We start from the raw sequence: 18193 nt of genomic DNA on the forward strand, positions 1-18193 counted from the left end.
GCCCTCATTATCAGGACCCTCATACAGCTGGAAACCCAACAGTGAATGCAGATTTGCTGCTCATGTGACAATTTCAGGGCAATTACCAAAGTACTGATTGGAGTTAATGAGGTTTTAGTAGCTTTTTTTTTGACTCATTTTTATTCTGACATGTCTCTGTCACTCCAGCTCTTTCATGTGATGAAATGTCCTCAGGAACAGTAGACATCTCCTCAGGATGTTAATTTTCTGTCTGTTTGTGCTGCAGTACCTGGGGCTTGTCGAGGTGGAGGAGTCGAGAGGAATGCACGTTTGTGAGGAGGCTGTTAAAAAGCTGAAAGTTGTAAGTACGCTCGCACACTCAAAACACATCCTCGCACATTTATTCTGCAGCTCCAGTTTGTCGTTCAGACAAAGTTGCATGTTCACCCCTGAGGAATTTGCCTACATGGCACCTACTGTACATGGCCTTCCCAAAGTATTCACACCCAGTCATCTTTTCCAAATTTTCTTATAACAGCAAATTTGGATGTGTTTTATTGGGATTTAAAGTGATAGATTGACACAAAGTAGGGCATATTTGTGAAGTGGAAGGCAGAAAAGAAAATTAAAGGTGCCAGAACTGCAATGAAATAGTTGACATCAAATCATGTTTGTATGTCTGAATGGCAAGGTCAAAGTTCAGATGGAAATTCAATTAGGAATATGTTGTATAGTTCTCCGTAAATGCTATTCATACAATCTGACTGAACTAGAGCTATTTTGCAAAGACAAATTTGTTGAAACTTGCAAAAAAAAAAAGGCTTGCAGCTGTAATTGCAGTGAAAGCTGGTTTTACAAAGTATTGGCTCAGGGCTGCTGAATACAGATGCACACCACACATGAAGCTTGGAGAGTGGGACGTAACCTGGCCCAGTATTTTCCCTTATTGTTGTTTACTTTGCAACACTGCTTTCACTCTCCCCGGTGGGTCTGAGTCCACGTTTATTTGTGTTTGCTTTTATAAAGTCCGATGCTGAAAAAGACAACAGAAAGTGAACTGTAACACAACACACACACACACACACAAACACACAGACACACACTGAGTTTACCTCCCTCCTGGGAGGCTGGACTCAAACAGGGAGCGTGTGAAAACGGTGACACAGAATGGTTGCTGTCAGACAGCAATAGTGGAAAGGCAGCGTACAACAGGAGTCACTTTGTTCAAAATCCATACGTGGTTTTTCTCTGTAACCAAAGAACTCAAAGGAACACATTGTAGAAAACAGAGTCACATATGTTCTGTTTTCAGTCATTCGGATTCTTTTTTTCCTTTTGATTGTCCGTTCCACCTCCACATTCAGTTCTCCTCCCATTTTCTGCTCTCTCCTTGCTTGCCTATGTTCTCCTTTCCTAACCTCACTCACATCAATCTGATTGTGTTGAAATGGAGACTTAGAGTCGATCCCTGCTGTTCTCCAGGTCACCATATCCCTCACTCACACAATTTCTCTCACTCCATCTCTTGCTTGCATGTTGCATTCTCTTATGCATTGATTTGTGCTGTTTAAGCATGTCTGGTTATGGAAAATAGTGGCTGGAACAGGCTTTACTCTGCTCAAACATTTGTACCACTTCACCTACTCCTAAGGATGTGGTGATAATTTGGGATCTGTATGAAGCATTTAGATTAGCTTGCTCTAATCTAAATGAACAAGCTAATCTAAATGCAGAAATATTTTTTGTTCCATGTTGTTACCATCAAATTAATTTTTTCTTCATTCTCTTTTGCCTCTCCTTTGCCTTTGCAGAGTGGCAAAAAGACGGTAAAAGCAGTGCTGTGGGTTTCAGCTGATGGACTCAGGGTGGTTGATGACAAAACTAAGGTAAGATGACATTTCTTTCTTTGGTCTCTCACCTGAATCTGCTAGTTCCAGCCTTCTTGTTCCCTCCCGTTCCTTCTTTTCATCTTTAGATTGCCAGATGAGATGAAAATTGAAGTGGTTGTCCTCCATGCTAAATACAATGTGTTGGTGGAAAATTAACCCTGCACATCACCCGAAATGTGCGTTCTCCATAGTTGATGTGTGTCTTCAGCTGGTACAGGGAATTAGGTCAGATGGATGGATGGAGTTAATTCTTGCAGAAAACCTTGTAGAAGCTGCAGAAGACATGAAACTGGAGTGAAGGTTGACCTTAGATCATGGCCATGACCCTAAGTCCAGCCAGAGTTGCACTGAAATGTCATGAAATGAGTTTAGACCAGGATCTGTGGCAACATTTGAAAATTGATGCTCACTAATACAGTGCGTTACGACTCAGCTTAACCTGTCTTGCAAAGTAGAATGAACTGATTTTTTTTTTTTTAGCAGTGCTGGTAGAGACATACTTGGACATACTCTAGGTCAAATTATTGACTTAAGTGTCTTTAAGTACCACTGCAAACCCCCTTTTTTCAGATTTTTATATATAAAAACTTGAAATCGTTTAATTTTTCAAAAGGATCCTCCATCGGTTTTCCAAATGATTGTTTGTGTAAAAGTTTGTGCCATAAATGTCTGGTAGGAAGCATACACACAAGCACCTGTGTGGGGGGTGTTATTTAGCAAGGCAGGTCTCCAGCAGTGAGTGCAGATAGCTGTGGCTCTATTGAATGCTAAGTGGGATGAAGAGCAACAGATGAAGCCACTTCTGTTTCCTTGCTTTACTATTTTTGTTTGGACACCACACACGTTGGCCTCACTTCCCCTACTCCCTCATCACACTTTTCTCCTTTGGCTCCATCTCCCTCCTCCTTTATCTTTTTCAGCCATATAGCATATCACTTTTAAACTTGATCTGGCTCACTGTGTGTGTCTGCAGAGGCTATTAAATGTTGTGACACTAGAGTTCAGCTCTTGTTTCCTCAAAGATGGGGACTATATTTCTTCTTACATTTTACATTGTTTTCATAATATCTCTCTTTCTATCCAGGCTAACTGTTGGAATGATGTTAATGTTAAACAGCTCAGTTGCTTTAGCCATTTAAAGGAACAGTATGTAAGAGTTACTGCTGGTCTGGTGCCCAAATTAGAGATCACAATCATTTCCAAATAGAGCTTATGATTATCTTGATTTAATGGAAACTATCACCTTTTATAATAACAGGGAATCTGACATTTAACCTAAAGGTAGTTGAATTGGGTTATAATTAGTTTGAATTAGACTGTAGTGAACTGAATTAAACTGGAGTGGACAGAATCCTATAGACAACTTGGACTTGGACTGCATACCTGTGTAACTGTTTACAACTGTTGTTATGAAGTGTCATTCAATAAATAATTACACTTTGAATGCATATTTGCATTAAAAGTGCATTAAAAGTGTCAACCTTGCATTATTCTGGAAAAAATAATACATTAAAACGCTGCATTAAAACTTGCATTAAAAGTCCATTAATATTGTCCACTTCGCATTAAAAGTGTCATTATTTACAGAATGACACTTCATGACAACAGCCGTAAACATTCATGAAAACTCCTTCCTCATCATGACAGGCGTTATGTCATGGTTATGACAGTCTCATGTCAGTCTTATGCACACCCTGTCACATAAAGTACTACCAAAAGATTTTGATGCATAAATGTGAATAATGTTTGTCAATCGATATTAGATTTATGGAGTCTTTCAGCTCAAACAAAGCTTTTAACAGTGTAAATATGAGGAGATTCTCTTCTTGTGCAAATGAAAATAGAAGCAGACAGTAATTATTCACTCAGTGACAGTGATGGAGAGAAACCCAGATAAATTCTTACCAATTAATGTCTTATTAAAAACACGCAGAAACAATCACTACTCATGTTCTCCTCCTCTTCCGTTTGACATCTCTTCTTTATTTTTTCTCAGTCTCAGTATTTTTTCTATTTTTTGAAACCTACATCTAAACAAATCTATAAGCTCATTTATGCATGTGTGTAACACGCAACACTTCTGCAGCACCTTCCCAGTGAATCAATACAAAGAAACAGAAACATCATTACTTTTTTGGCTTGTTCAGCAGCATTTTGGGCTTCAAGCACAAAGTTGTTTCTCGCTGATACAGTCTGAGTCATGGACTGCAGTGCTGTTCCTAACGCCACATCAGTTTTTTGTTCTTCTAATATGAATTCTTAGAAAAAACATCATCAGATTTTTTGGATGTGTACTGAGAAAGAAAGACACGCACACCCCCACACACACATGCTACCAAACAAACACTGGTCTTTCCCCAGCCTTTCACCTTGGTACCAGCATCCCCTTTGATTCACTAATTGGCCCATATTGAATGGACTCCTATTCTTCCACTTCTTTCTCTCCACATCCCTCCTTCTTTTTCTCCTCTTTTCCAGTCTTCCTTCCCCCTCTCTCTACGCTTGTACTCTACCCTTCTTATTTTCTCGCTGACTCTGAAAGAGAGGAAGGAAGTGTGTGGATGAGTGTGTGAACCCTGCTCCCTTTTTACTCTCCTTCGCCTCTTGTTTTCTTTCTCTTTCTGTGTTTGAGTGTGAGTCAAAGCGCTGAGCCGGGGGCCCCTTAATGTACACAGAGAAAGACAGGGGCCCCCTCTTAGTTTCATCTATAGTGACTGTAGACTGAAAGCAGCTGAATAACCCTTTCAGTGAAAGAAGGGCAAGCAGTGGAGACGGCCCAAAGATTCAAAGAGGGTCAGTGTCATTAGTTAGTGGTTAGTGGTCTTTTCTGTCATCAGCGGGTTTGCAAATATTCTGCAATGAGAGAGGATGAAGCTTCATGGAGTGCAGCAAGGCTCTAAAGCAGTATGTCAAGTAATTGGGATCAATCAATGGTCACCTTTGGCCCAGGATTTCCTGTTTCTCTTTCTTCAGGCCTCACACAATAAAATGAAATGGTGCCCACTGACTGGTTTTTGGAACATCCTGTCTGATTCCTGCCGCCTCTCTCCTATCTTTGTCTGACTTCCTCTGTCAGGACCTCATTGTGGACCAGACCATCGAGAAGGTTTCCTTCTGCGCTCCTGACCGGAACTACGACAAGGCCTTCTCCTACATCTGCAGAGATGGAACCACCAGACGGTGGATGTGCCACTGCTTCATGGCTCTGAAAGACTCGGTGAGGCTGCTCAGCGTCAAAAACCTGCAATTTTTCAACCTGCTTTACTTTTCTTTAAATATAAATTCTAGTGATTTTAGATTGCTGCTCCAGTCTACATCATATTTGTAACCACTGTTGAAAGTTGATGGTAACCCTCAGGATTTATTGATGCGTTAAGCTGACGTGATGAGATGACAACATTGCATTCACAAGATTGAATTTGTAGCAATACTTTTTGAAAACATATATTCACCTTTCATTTTACAAATCAAAGTTTTTGTAAATCACAAACTGGACTTTAGAGAATCTGTAGTGAGTGTTGACTAATACAGCTGTGGTTAAAAAACAAATAACTAGGGTATAAACTCAGCCTAGAAAATAGCCCTGGTAGAAATGCAGGACTATTTTATTTACCAAGACCTTTTGGTTATTCTTTTACTGTATTATTTATTTTTTAATATTGTAGTCAGTTTAAACTAGTCTAAGGCATAAATTTCCTGTTACTTTAGTTGTAGATTTAAATATATTACGTAATCTGTTTACGTCAATTTGTTTTGAACAAGGGAGAAAGTCATTGATTCAAAGCATCATTTTAGAGTTTTAAGACCTTTATGTTCCTGTGGATTATTGATTTTCAAGAAAATAATTTCTGCTACTAATGTTTACAAAATGTTTGCATCAGTCAGTTTGTATTAGCATCTTTGGATTTAGTTTTTTAAAATGCAAATTAAACAAATTTTAGGATGGATGCTTTAATGTTGCTATGAAAAATCGCCAGATTCATCTGTAACGCCGACATCTTAAAGTACAATTGTTTTTAAACTGAATGAAGTCAATGCCGACTTACGTAATTCAAATCTCTTGAGAATCTGTGTTTCTTTGTGGGGGTTTGTATGAGCTTTAAATTGTTTGCGGGATTAATAATCTGCATAGAGAAGGACAGAGTACAGAACTGCGGGATTAGAGGAGGGGATTAACCAGAAGCCTTTGTGGTTATCTGTCTCTGTCTCTGTTTCCATCACATATTGGTTTATATCTCTACCCATTCATCTTCAGATAAACTATCTCTTCTGTCTCTGGCGCTACTTTCTGTAGGCGAAGCTGCTGAGGCGACAGACATCCATCATTTTTGTGGAGAAAATGCTATAGAACTGGTTTCTTTGAAATGCCGTTAATTCATGTTTATGTTTGACAACATGAGGGATTTACAGCCTAATCCTAATTACCTTAATTATACACAAATGGGAATGCAACCCAGTCCTTTACATCTAAGCTAATTACAAACAAATAAGTGCTATGTATTATCTGACGCCTGAAACTGTCAGGCTCTGGAAGCAAGACAGAAACATTTTATACTTCATTAGATGAAATAATCAGAAACAGTTTCGATGTTTGTGTTTTATTTATTTCAAAAGCGACAATGTACTCCACAAAATATTGCAAAGTTAGCCATGGAGACTAGTTTTCACCAACAGTGTCTCAGGGTACAATCAATAATAAATAAATAATCAAGTTTGATGTCCTATTTTTAAATTTCTGATTTTTTTTGTAGAGTTTTAAATAATGTGTCATCTTTTTTCCCTTAAAATATATATTTCTATTGAGAAAGTTGGATAAAGAAACCTTCGGATACAGCTAATGTTCTTTCTAAAGGATGTATGTGGATATGTGAAGCTGTACCTCAAGGTTTAAATGAGCAACACTGGTCTGCAGGATTAACCAATGACCTGAGAGAAGCAACTGTTTCTTCCTGTTAATCTGGGAGGAGCCCTAAAGAAATTTCTAAGTGCGTCAACTGTGAGGTTCTTTACAAGTGAAAAACATTTTAGGCAGCTGCCAATGTTTACTGGAGTGAATGATGGAGCACAATAAACCTCAAATTAATGTTAAGAGAAATTTCCAAAAACACAAACTATTCTGTAGCCCTTAAAAGGACATAATTTATTACATTACAATGCTAAGAAAACTTAACATGTATAGTTTATCTGCAAAGGGATGCTAGGAGGAAGCAACTTCTCCTAAAAAAGACGTAGAGTTAATTTGGTTTGCAGAGTTGACTCTGAATGAACCACAAAGTATCCAAAACAACGTTTGACTTATGAGACATAAATAGAAGTTTTTGTCTGTAATGCACAGTACTATGTTCCAAAACAGCAAAACACAGCACTATAGCTTCATAACAACTCTCATTCACTGTGGTAGAAAGCTGCTGAATTGGACTTATTTTGCTGCTGCAGGACTTGAGTGGGCACCTCGGTTGAACTCCTCTGTTTACCAAAATATCTTTGAGTGAGAAATGAGGGCTCTCTTTCTGTCTAACTAAGCTTGGCTATAACTAGCAGGATATCTAGAAGAGAGGGGCTGAAAAAATTAAGGTGTTGCAAGAAACAGGTCAACATTCTGATTTAAACCTGATTTAAAGTTTGGGCCAAATTTCTCCAAAACAGTGTGAAAGAGTGATAAAGTCATCCAGAAAAATCAGTATGCAAATTGTGGTTGTACAAAATGAGCATAGTTTTTTTTTTCTTTCTCATGAATGTAGAGGAGATTTTTCTGATTGGTGTGTTTAATAAATTACTTTTTTTTTCTTCAAATGTTTTCTACCAGGGTGAGAGACTGAGCCATGCAGTCGGCTGTGCCTTCGCTGCCTGTCTGGAGAGAAAGCAGCGCAGAGAGAAGGAGTGTGGCGTGACGGCTTCTTTCGATGCCAGTCGCACTTCCTTTGTGCGCGAGGGCTCCTTCCGCATCAATTCATCTTCCAGCCAGCAGGGCAGCAGCAGTGAGCGAGATGAGAAGATGCAGGATAAAAAGAAAGGTAGTAGACCACTCCAAGTTCTCGCCACTCACCATAAATTCAAAGTCAAATCAAAATCCCGTCAAATGTACTTATTTAGAAAATATTGCAGGAATGCATGTTTGAGTCTCATACAGCACTGAGCACAGGTCGTTGTTTCCTTCAGATCAGCCCTCTGTCGTCCCAGCTCTCCCTCCTGGCTCCGCCTCTCCACCCGAGGGGACGGCATCCCAGATGGAGCGTCCAGAACCAGGTGGGCCCCACGCCATCCCTCGCCGCCACGCACCCATCGAACAGCTGGTTCGCCAAGGCTCATTCAGGGGATTTCCAGCTCTAAGTCAGAAGAACTCTCCCTTTAAGAGACAGCTGTCGCTTCGCCTCAATGACCTGCCATCCACTCTGCAGCGCAAAACAGACTTTGAGGCCAAGAACCCTGGTGAGTTCAGACATTTTTGTAGATTGGCTTACAAATGTTGACAAACGTAGACACCCACTGACATTCTATCCTCAATAACTTTGGAAACAGAAGATTTGTCACATAAAAACTGTTTTTCTTTAGGTTACGCTTTTAGATATTTAAAATGCTACATGATTTAGACTTCTTGTATCATTATATTATTCCACTCATCCGTGCATCCATTGTCTATAACTTTAGCTGTCATTGGGTCAGAAATGAGGTAAACCCTGGCCAGGTGGCCAGTCTATCATAGGGCAATCTAGAGACACACAGGACAAACAACCATGCACAAACACACATGGAGACAATTTAGGAAGAACAGCCATGTTTATGGACTGTGGGAGGAAGCCAGAGAAACTATTTCAGCTCAGTAATATTTTAATGTTACTTAATCTAGAAGGGTTAGCAAAACAGATGGATTTTGTGAAAATATTTTACAAATGTGTTGATTGGATTTTGATCTTCCTAGCTTTCTGCAACTCAAAGAATTCAGTTTTGTAGTTAATATAACTACTGACAAAATATTGGACCATGTGGAACTTTGACCATTTACAATGCAGCTGTTTGTTTCAGTTGCAGAATTTATAGAATTTCTAGATTGAAACTTGATTGAAATTATATTTCACAGGTTCACTATTTACATCTTACCAATAATCTAATTAAGATCTCTCCATCTTAAATTAATTGAGGATCAAACAGAAAGTTTCACTTTATGTTGATTATTTAACCATTTTTATGACAAAACCCAATTTTTTTTAACATTTGTGTTGCTTGTCCATTTAGGTTACATTTCAGTATGTTTATTATTGGGCATATAAGTAAGCTTTTTTGGTATAATTGATGAGTAATTTTTTATAAAATATCTCCATTATTGAGTCAGTGGAGTAGAGGTTTATTTGTTTGTTTGAAAATATCTTTAACCTTGTGTCATGCAGCATTCACAGAACCTCAGAAATAGGAACTTTAAACTTTTTGTTTTCACATTTATCTGCTTTTTATGTGCTGGTTGGACTCAAAAGATATGTGTCTGACTCAGTTTCATAAAAACATTGAGGCAATAATGCTCTAAGGTCTCCTAACCTTGACAATCAATAACATAGGACCTGCTGAATAGAAAGAAACTGACTTTAAAAAGAAAATGGTTTAAAAGAAAGGTTGTAAAAATGTAAAGTTACTGTAGCCTTTCAGTTTAATCTTGTTTGGCCTTGAATTAATGACATTTGACATCTCCATTCATTTTATCCATTTATTTATGGTTTCAAATACGCACTAAGTGATAGATAATTTGTTAGCAGGTTGATACAGAGAGACCCTCGTCAGCAGTAGAAACCTTTAGTCCACGGTTCACAGTATGTATGTATACAGTGGGGGAGGCTCTGATCGTATATTACCTTCAAAGTGCTCCCACACACATCCATATGCACTTACATGGTAGAAGGCAATTAAATTGCTTATTTGCTCCCTTATGACTCTCCAAAATATCAAGTATTGATCTTTACAGTCAGTCAGCTAACCAAACTAGCAGGTCAGAAACCTCCTATTGCCAGGGGTATAACAAAACAAACATGCACATTTACTCTACACCAATACATGTGAAGACTAAAGGAGCCTCTGAACTCTTCAGGATAAAGACTTGATTATAAAATGTGACCACTTATATCCTCGGTTTATGCAAAACAAAGCAAAAACAAAACCTGAAAGGTAGATATGATGCCAATACTCGTTGGTATTCTCCAATATAATCCAGGCCCTGTAGCTGTACAATTCTCACTGTTTAAACACATTCTGTAGGTGAGGAAAAAAACACCAGGAATGAAAGCACAATTACTATATAGTCCATGCAAATGCATGCATACCCATTAAACCTTTCATGTGTCGCATTACATCCTCCAAGTAATTCTGAAATCAAACTTGTTGGAGGCTGTGAACGATTTTAAACTGGGGTTAGAATTTACTTTTCAGCAGCAACAAAGTGTTTCTACAAACTACAAATTAAGGTGGACTGAATGCAAATTTCGTAAAAGATGAAATGTTCCAAAAACCGTATACACAAACACTTTACCATAATGCACCACTATGTGCTGGTCTATCACACAAACTCTCAATAAAATTTGTGGTAGGGATGTGACAAAATGGAAAAAATGTTCAAGTGGTGTAATTACATTTGAAAATCCTCATAGCTTTTATCTGTAGCTGATCAGTTTTGAAAATACACAATTAAATATCTTGTGCTCTTGACAACTTTTACATTAGTAACCAACAATTATTGAATCCTGAACATCCTATGCAAAATGAATCATTAACTCAAGTATTTGTTTAGTTTCTCAAGCTTCTTCTTGTCTCATCTACATGTTTTTCCTTTTGTGCTCTCTGCTTTCTGTGTATCCCTTTCCTGCTGGTACCAGAGATGGACATGGGGTTGCCTTGTGAGGGTGACAGTAGTATAAATGCACTGTGTTGCCAGATCAACACATCCTTCGCCAACCCATCAGACGAGCTCTTCTCCAACCCATCTATGTCTGCAAATTGCCCTCCGACCTGCACTGTGCCCCCAATTTTGCCTCCTCCGCCTGCACCTGTCCAGGGTAAGAAGGAATGCAGAAGATCGATAGCTATAGATGGATTGTTCCCACTATCTGAAGCTCTTTCTGTTTGTGTTTCCAGTCACCTCATCCTGGGTGCAGCCAGAACCTCCTCTCCACTCCCCTCCTCCAGTTTCTGCTGCACTGCAGAGCGGTCACAAGCGCACCCCCTCAGAGGCTGAGAGATGGCTGGAGGAGGTCTCTAAGGCTGTCAAAGCCCAGCAGACGCCTCCCTCTGGGCCCATCATACCCACCATCCCTGGACCCCCTTCCGTAACCAGTCATCATATATCCACACAGGCGACATTGTCCTCTGCCCCAGTATCTTCTGTCCCCTTGCCCCTCGGTACTTTGCCCAAATCTCTTATCTCTGGCCCTTCTGCCCTTCCGTGTCAAACCCAAATGCCTCTCCCACCCATGTCAATATCATCTGTCCCTCTAATACCAGGTCCTCCAGTGTCAGGCCCCCCAATGTCTCTCCCATCCATGTCCATCCCAACTATGTCTGGCCCGAGCATGTCTGGAGCCCCCATGATGCAGGGCTCTCTGCCTGGGCCCCCTGGCTCCCTTCCAAGTGCAATGCAACCATTCCCCCTTGCTTTTGATGCTACTCCAGCCCCCGTTGGGATGTTTGCCAACCAGCCGGTCCAACCTGCCTTCATGCCCATGCAGACCTACATGCCTGGTCTGGCTAGCAGCATGACTTACCCCAACGCCAGCGTGCCAGTGGTAGGCATCACACCATCACAAATGGTGGCCAATGCCTTTTGCACTGCCACAGGCTCATCAGGCACAGGTCCGACCATGGGCTCGGCAGCTGGAGGGTCCAAAGTGGGGCCCTTGGGCACTGTCGGGCATCACCACTCCTATCCTGGAGTGGCTGGTGCAACCGGACACCCCTCAGGGTTTAACACAGCTACGTTTTCCTCCACTCCACCTCTGTCGTCAGCCATTAACGGCCTCCCACCCCACAGCAGTGCAGCCGCAATGAACCTCCAAAACGGGACTTCGGTCAGTGGTGGCAGTGGAGAGAGCTGGCCTCCAGAGGGCAGCCAACTAACCGCTCCAGGGGTTAGCGACTCCCAAGACGATGATCGTTTTGAAGCCAAGTGGGCGGCACTGGAGACAAAAGGAGCGACACAATCGACAGGGAACAAGGCACCGGCTGCCACAGCCAACCCATTCTCCAACAGTCTGCAAAAAACATTTGAGATTGAGCTCTGAGTTGGACTCTGGCTCTTAAAGATGTAGATCTTGCTCTGGGGTGAAAGCCCAAGGAAGTTGGGAACCTATTCCAGGAGTTTTTGTTTAATTGGTATACAGGTCCTTTCAGATGGCCTAGCATCCGGCCTGTGGCAGCCTTGGAGCCAGTGCAACTATGATCTTAATTTCTTTCTTTATGATCCCATGTGAGATAGAGATGAACTCAGCAGTTGGCTGGGCTGCAGTCTGAGAGAATCAGGTTCCCAGCTGTCTGAACTTCACAAACTGAATCCATTCAGTCCAACCGTCAACATTCTTTCCTTCCTGCTATTGCTTCTCCACTCTGGCTTTATTTTCCCTGCTGCAAGTCCCTAGATTTACTGCATGTTCGTCCTACTGAAAGCACTGTGGGGAGGACACGGCTCAGTGGTTTCTTTTTTAAAAAGAGGACTCAACTTGGATGCATTCCAATCCAAAAAGATATTTTTGGACGTTTGCTTGTTATATTTTTATTGTGGCGGTTTTATGGTGTCTGGCAACATCATGGACGAAGGTGTAGAAGATTCAAGTAACACACCAGTGCTGATCTCAGCCGAGTGGGGCAGAAGTCTGGATGCCTTAAAGGAAGAGTCCAAACGACTTGCTGACCATTAATACAGATTTATGGCCAAAATTGCTTTATTTATTGTATTCTGAGTTTAACATGTTTTATGTACCTTGAAACCCTTAAGTTGAAGCAGAGTTTCAGAAGCATGTTTATGTTATTTATCCCAACATGTTTGATTTTGAACAGCAGAGAAAGGAAAGCACTGTGGGAATCCTAATCATATAACAGGAACCAAATAACCACAACTTCCACTACAGCTGCGTACTGGGATAAGTCAGACTGGTGTATATAGCCGCATGTTTCTTCCACCTCACTGCTGCTGAGGCCTGATAAATCAAAATGGTGTCACTTGGATGTGTAGCTTGTTACTTTTATAATCGCCTAACAACAAGGGCATGAGACACTTCAGGATAACCAGCGCATACAGTAGAGCACACAAGCAGTCTGTCTTCACCAAACAAACCCAAGGAACTTTAACAACTCAGTGGAAAAAAAATGCTCCTCCTCACTGTGCAACTATGGAGAAACAATGCACTACATTCCAGATTTCACAAATCCTCATATGTCTGCTGACACAGGGTACACGCTCCTTATGTACAACAATGATTGTGTACTCACCTCTTTGAGTATCATGGTAGTGCTACACTCACCTCACAGTGTGCTGCAAAAGTATTCCCACCCCCATGAACTTTTTTGCCATGTTGCATGTGATGGACCGAAACAAAGTAGTACACATTCAGGAAATTTCATCAAAATGTCCCACAGCAAGGAATTGTATAAGAGCAGTATTATGTAAAACTTGTTTTTTTTTAGCTTTATATCATGTTATAATGTTACTTCCTAATCAGAAACACAGCTGGAGTGTTGCTTTGATTCTTTCATCCATGTTTAAGAAATCCTAGAATCTCCTGCGGCAGCCATTCTTGGTTGCCCAAATGCCTAAAGTTCCCACTCAGCTCCTCTAAACTAGTGGCAGCAGCAATTATCAACCACCTGGTGGAACTTATTGTCTGCTGAGCTAATCGTACAAACTACTTTTCAGTCCAACACTCCTAAGAACAGTTGTTAACTGTGAAATAGAGGAGCATTGTTGGGACGACATCCTGAAAGGAAAGTGAAAGGGTAGGAGCCCAATTTCAAAGCGCCAAATTGTGAAGTCAAATTATTTTAAAGTTATTTTATTATATTTACAGCTCTGGAAAAAATTAAGAAACCTCTTAAAATAATCAGTTTCTCTGGTTTACTCTTTATAGGTTTATGTTTGAGTAAAATGAACATTGTTCTTTTATTCTATGAACTACTCACAACATGTCTCCCAAATTCCAAGGATAAATTTAGTATTTATTTGCATAAAATGAGAAATGGTCAAAATATTCATTTAGAAACAACAATACTAATGTTTTAACTCAGGAAGAGTTGAGAAATCAATATTTGGTGGAATAACCAGGAGGCTTTCAATGGGGTTCAGTTCAGTGGACTCTTCTTTTTTTCCAGAGCTGTATGTCATTTTTCTAACAGAATTACTTGAATGTTCTATAAAATGGCACCATGTGCCTGGAAAATACTTAATACCGCCTTTTTAAAAGAGTGCTTCTCATCCGTCTCAAGTGAATTTAGATCTGAACTTTGACTAGGATATTCTAGCCCACAAATAGGCTTTGATCTAAACCATTATATTGTAGCTCTGGCTGTATGTTCAGGGTTATTGTGCTGCTGGAAGATGAACCGTAAGACCCTTCTTCTTTAAAAATATGTACAGCTTTGTTTGGCATATCACATAAAATCCCAATAAAATACACTTATGTCTGTGGTTTGAATGGCACACAATGTGGAAAAGTTCAATGGGGTTTAAATACTTTTGCAAGGTATTGTTGAATAGATGAACAGAGAAGTTGGGACTTGGGAAATAATCATGTTGAGTGAATGTAAAACAAAGTTTCAGTTGACACATAAACAGGGACAATTAAAGGCAGAAGCACGTGTTGCTACCATGGAGAACGAGCTTTATATGAGAAACTGAGGGAGGGAAAACAAAGTCGCACCTTTAGGGAATAAGGAAAAGGAAGTCTAATGGAAGAAACATAGATAAAACAGGTTGAATAGGATGTAAAAGCAAGAGGCAGATTTGGTTTAGAGCTAAGACATATTCATTATTACGTCCACAAAACAAGCAGTGTCTCTGGTGTCCTTACACTCTGCAGCTTCAAACACTGTGGAGAAACATCTCTGATCAGTTTAAAACAAAATGTCAGCTGTCTGACTGCAATGTCATAACTGTTCCTTTTTAATTTTTCTAAAGTACAACTCGTGATGCAGTTCGAACTTCTACTAAGTAGGTAGCCCTTTGAGTGTCGTAAGGTTGTCTCCCACTGAGAAGATCCAGAATTAAAAAAGCAGAAATGTTTATAATCAAAGGGCTTTCTGCAGGTGATTTCTCTCCTCTACAAGCTATGATCTGATCAGAGATGCTCCTGCTTCACTCCATGAATATGAATACATTATCTGCTCCTTGTTTTAATGAACTTAACGACTCTCTTCCTGCGGCTGACGGCCTGACTTTTTCCATCACCCAAATTTATAGACAGCTGACCTAATTTGTACCATTTTATCTCCTCCCAGGCTTCAGCCAATTTGGTTTAAATCAATATTTCTTCCAATCTGAGCAAACTGCTTTCTCTACTTTCCTTTCTTTATTTAGAGAATCTGATTGGTTGATTGATTGATCCATAAAGTAGATGCTTTTAGTCCATTCAGAGACCATTTTTGCCCTTGACTCTTGTTTGCACGCCCTCCAAATTATAAATGTAGGCTAATTGTGTTCTGCGTCAACGCAAACTAAATGACCTCATCAACTTGATTGTAAAACCTTAGCTTAGTGATGGTAACAAAGCGAACCAGTGGAGTTTATTTTTAATCTTTATTTACAGAAGTTTTTGTATTTAAACCAACATATTTGTATTGTAATTACATTGTACAAAAGATAAATAAAGTAATATAATATTATCCCTGCTTATGTGTCAATGGCCCAAACATTACTTATTTTCATGCTATTTTCAAGCTTGCATCTGATCTTACTCGTTCCTGAATTATTTGTTTTTAACTGGTGTAAAAATGATTGCAGAATAAGCCACAGAAAATCTACTTAGTACGTAGTACGGTAAGTATTTATTTAATAAAAATGTATGTGTTCACTTGAATCCCTGGGCACTCCCTCATGTTCAGCTAGCCAAAGTCAATCACAACTTGAACTACTATGATATTTTCCTGCAACAATCAAGTACATTCATTCATTCATTTACTCACTAACTGTTCATTGGTCGGTCCATCCTTCCGTCATCCTGTTTACCTTTGCAGGTGTGTAAAATATCATCTAATTGAAGATGCTAAATATTTTTAATATACAACTCAAATATTGACGAGTCATAACCCCTCAACAGAACCCATATCAGAAAGCTGTTTCTTTAACATGAGCAAAACTGCTTTTAAAGGCGTTTTATGCACACTACAAATAAATATTTATTGTTAAAGATACTACAAAAAGGAAAGTCACACTTTTTAACAAAAACACAAAGACTGCAGATAGAACAAGGATCAGAACTCAGTTTCTTAAGTTAACTTACAACAAATGTTCTCATTTATTAAGTTTTTTATTGCAACAGACAGATGAACTCACATATTCTTCAAATGAAGGGCAATGAAATAAAAATATATCCCTGTGAAGAAATAAAAATGTTTTACACAGCATATCTGCAAACAGTATTTAAAATAGCCTAGAAAAGCATGACCAGCCAATGGCTCCATTAATAATCTGGTGCATTCTAGAAACTGCAAGTGATGACAGGTTGAATCTGTCAACAGCAACTCATTCAGCTCCTTCCTGTGTGCGTTTGGTCGGAACCAGCCCCGACAGTACCTGAATGCACCGCTGTCTTATCAGGGCTCTCCTCCAGTCCGCTTCGGCTGAGTGGTTCTGCTGCAGCAGCTCAGATCGCTAATGAAACCAGACAAGCACCCTTTTCTTCTTTTTCTACTGCACTAACTCTCAGTGGACCGCCGGCCTCTGATCTCAGGTCAGTGAAAGAGTGTGAGCTGCCAAAGTGTAACAAAGGGGCAGGCTATAGAGCACTGGATCTTTTTTTCCCTTCACCCTTACTCATTCAACGAGCCTTCCAGTAAAATCTTTTTATAGTGTGTCATCATTTAAATGAGCTTTGATGGGACTTGTTTTACAACTGTGCCTAACTAGCAGCAATCTGTGCCTCCTCAGGCTAGTTTTATTCCTGCATCACTGCAATATGGTCTCAGATTTAAGCAAATACTACCAGGAATACACCAGAACGATGACTAATGTGGTAAAGATGATGCCATTCAACTTCATGTTAATCTCATACCAGCTGTTAACACAATCTTATTGTGGGGCTTTTATCAGTAAATATTACAGCTGTTGGCTCAGTTATTTAGAACAACATATTGTTTTGAATACTTACAAAGTATTTTAATCCAACTTTGAAAACTTGCATGTTAATACTAAGACATTAGTTTGTTGTTCCTTAAAACAGAATATGGCTAACGTAAACAGACTCATCTCTGTATATTCACCAGAGGTGTGACCAAGTCACTGTGTTGCAAGTCTCAAGTAAGTCTCAAGTCTCTGTCCTCAAGTCCGAGTCAAGTCTCAAGTAAAGACAGGCAAAAGTCGAGTCAAGTCTCAAGTCAGGAACCTTTAATTTCAAGTCATTTCGAGTCGTTTTTATTTATTTATTTTTAATAATTTGCAATTATACATAAAATTCAAATATTAGACCATTTGTTCTTTTTAAAATATGTATTTGAGGTTCATTTGTGATCCTCTTATTCATATGGTATTCTTCAAATCTGTCAGAAGTAAACAGATGTCAGAAAATAAATTACAGCCATTCATGAATTACATTTGACTTTAGTTTACTCCTTCTATTCATAAATAAACATCAACACTACAACAATCATAGTTTTCAAAAAATGAAATAAGTATAAATGAAGTTATCACAAGTAAACTCAGGAAGGTCTGGTGCATTTATTTTTCTGCTTTTATTTCTAAGTATGTTAGTTTCAGTCCTCCGTAAATATGGGACAGATATTCTAAACACAAAATTTATTTGGGACAGTCACTGTATTTGGTCTTTTTTTTTTTTTCCCAGCAAAGCTATACTACTTGGAAATGGGTTCTGTGCGACATGTGACCGTCACGCCGGTCAGTGCATTAAGTCAAAAACAGTTGACTTAATGCACTGACTGCAGTAAACAATATATTGTCAATATAATTTCCCAACGTAGATGTCTTCAAATACACCAACCATCCTTAGATGATACTAGACCCGGCTCATCATCATGATGGGACAGAGAGACTCTGTTCCCTGTGTTCAGGTCCAGAATCTGCTTTCTGTTCCGGAGCCCCGCTCACTATCCACCGGCTTCCTGAGCTAACACGGTGCACATTATTTGTGGAGGCATTTGAAGGACCG

At 39.6% G+C, this 18193-nt stretch overlaps 1 protein-coding gene across 4 annotated transcripts in view; it reads left to right on the plus strand.

Moving 5' to 3' along the window:
* numbl (NUMB like endocytic adaptor protein) overlaps positions 1-15701 on the plus strand; it is a 68404-nt gene extending 52703 nt beyond the window's left edge. For all 4 annotated transcript variants that reach the window (XM_032590904.1, XM_032590901.1, XM_032590900.1 and 1 more), the window contains 7 exons: positions 248-322; positions 1773-1847; positions 4927-5067; positions 7657-7864; positions 8010-8279; positions 10706-10885; positions 10965-15701. In XM_032590904.1, coding sequence (XP_032446795.1) covers positions 248-322; positions 1773-1847; positions 4927-5067; positions 7657-7864; positions 8010-8279; positions 10706-10885; positions 10965-12106 — 2091 coding nt within the window. In that variant the 3' untranslated portion in view covers positions 12107-15701. The remainder of the gene's footprint in view (positions 1-247; positions 323-1772; positions 1848-4926; positions 5068-7656; positions 7865-8009; positions 8280-10705; positions 10886-10964) is intronic.
* The last annotated feature ends 2492 nt before the right edge of the window (positions 15702-18193 follow it).

This window comes from Xiphophorus hellerii, chromosome 18, assembly GCF_003331165.1.
Source record: "Xiphophorus hellerii strain 12219 chromosome 18, Xiphophorus_hellerii-4.1, whole genome shotgun sequence".
NCBI lineage: Eukaryota > Metazoa > Chordata > Actinopteri > Cyprinodontiformes > Poeciliidae > Xiphophorus > Xiphophorus hellerii.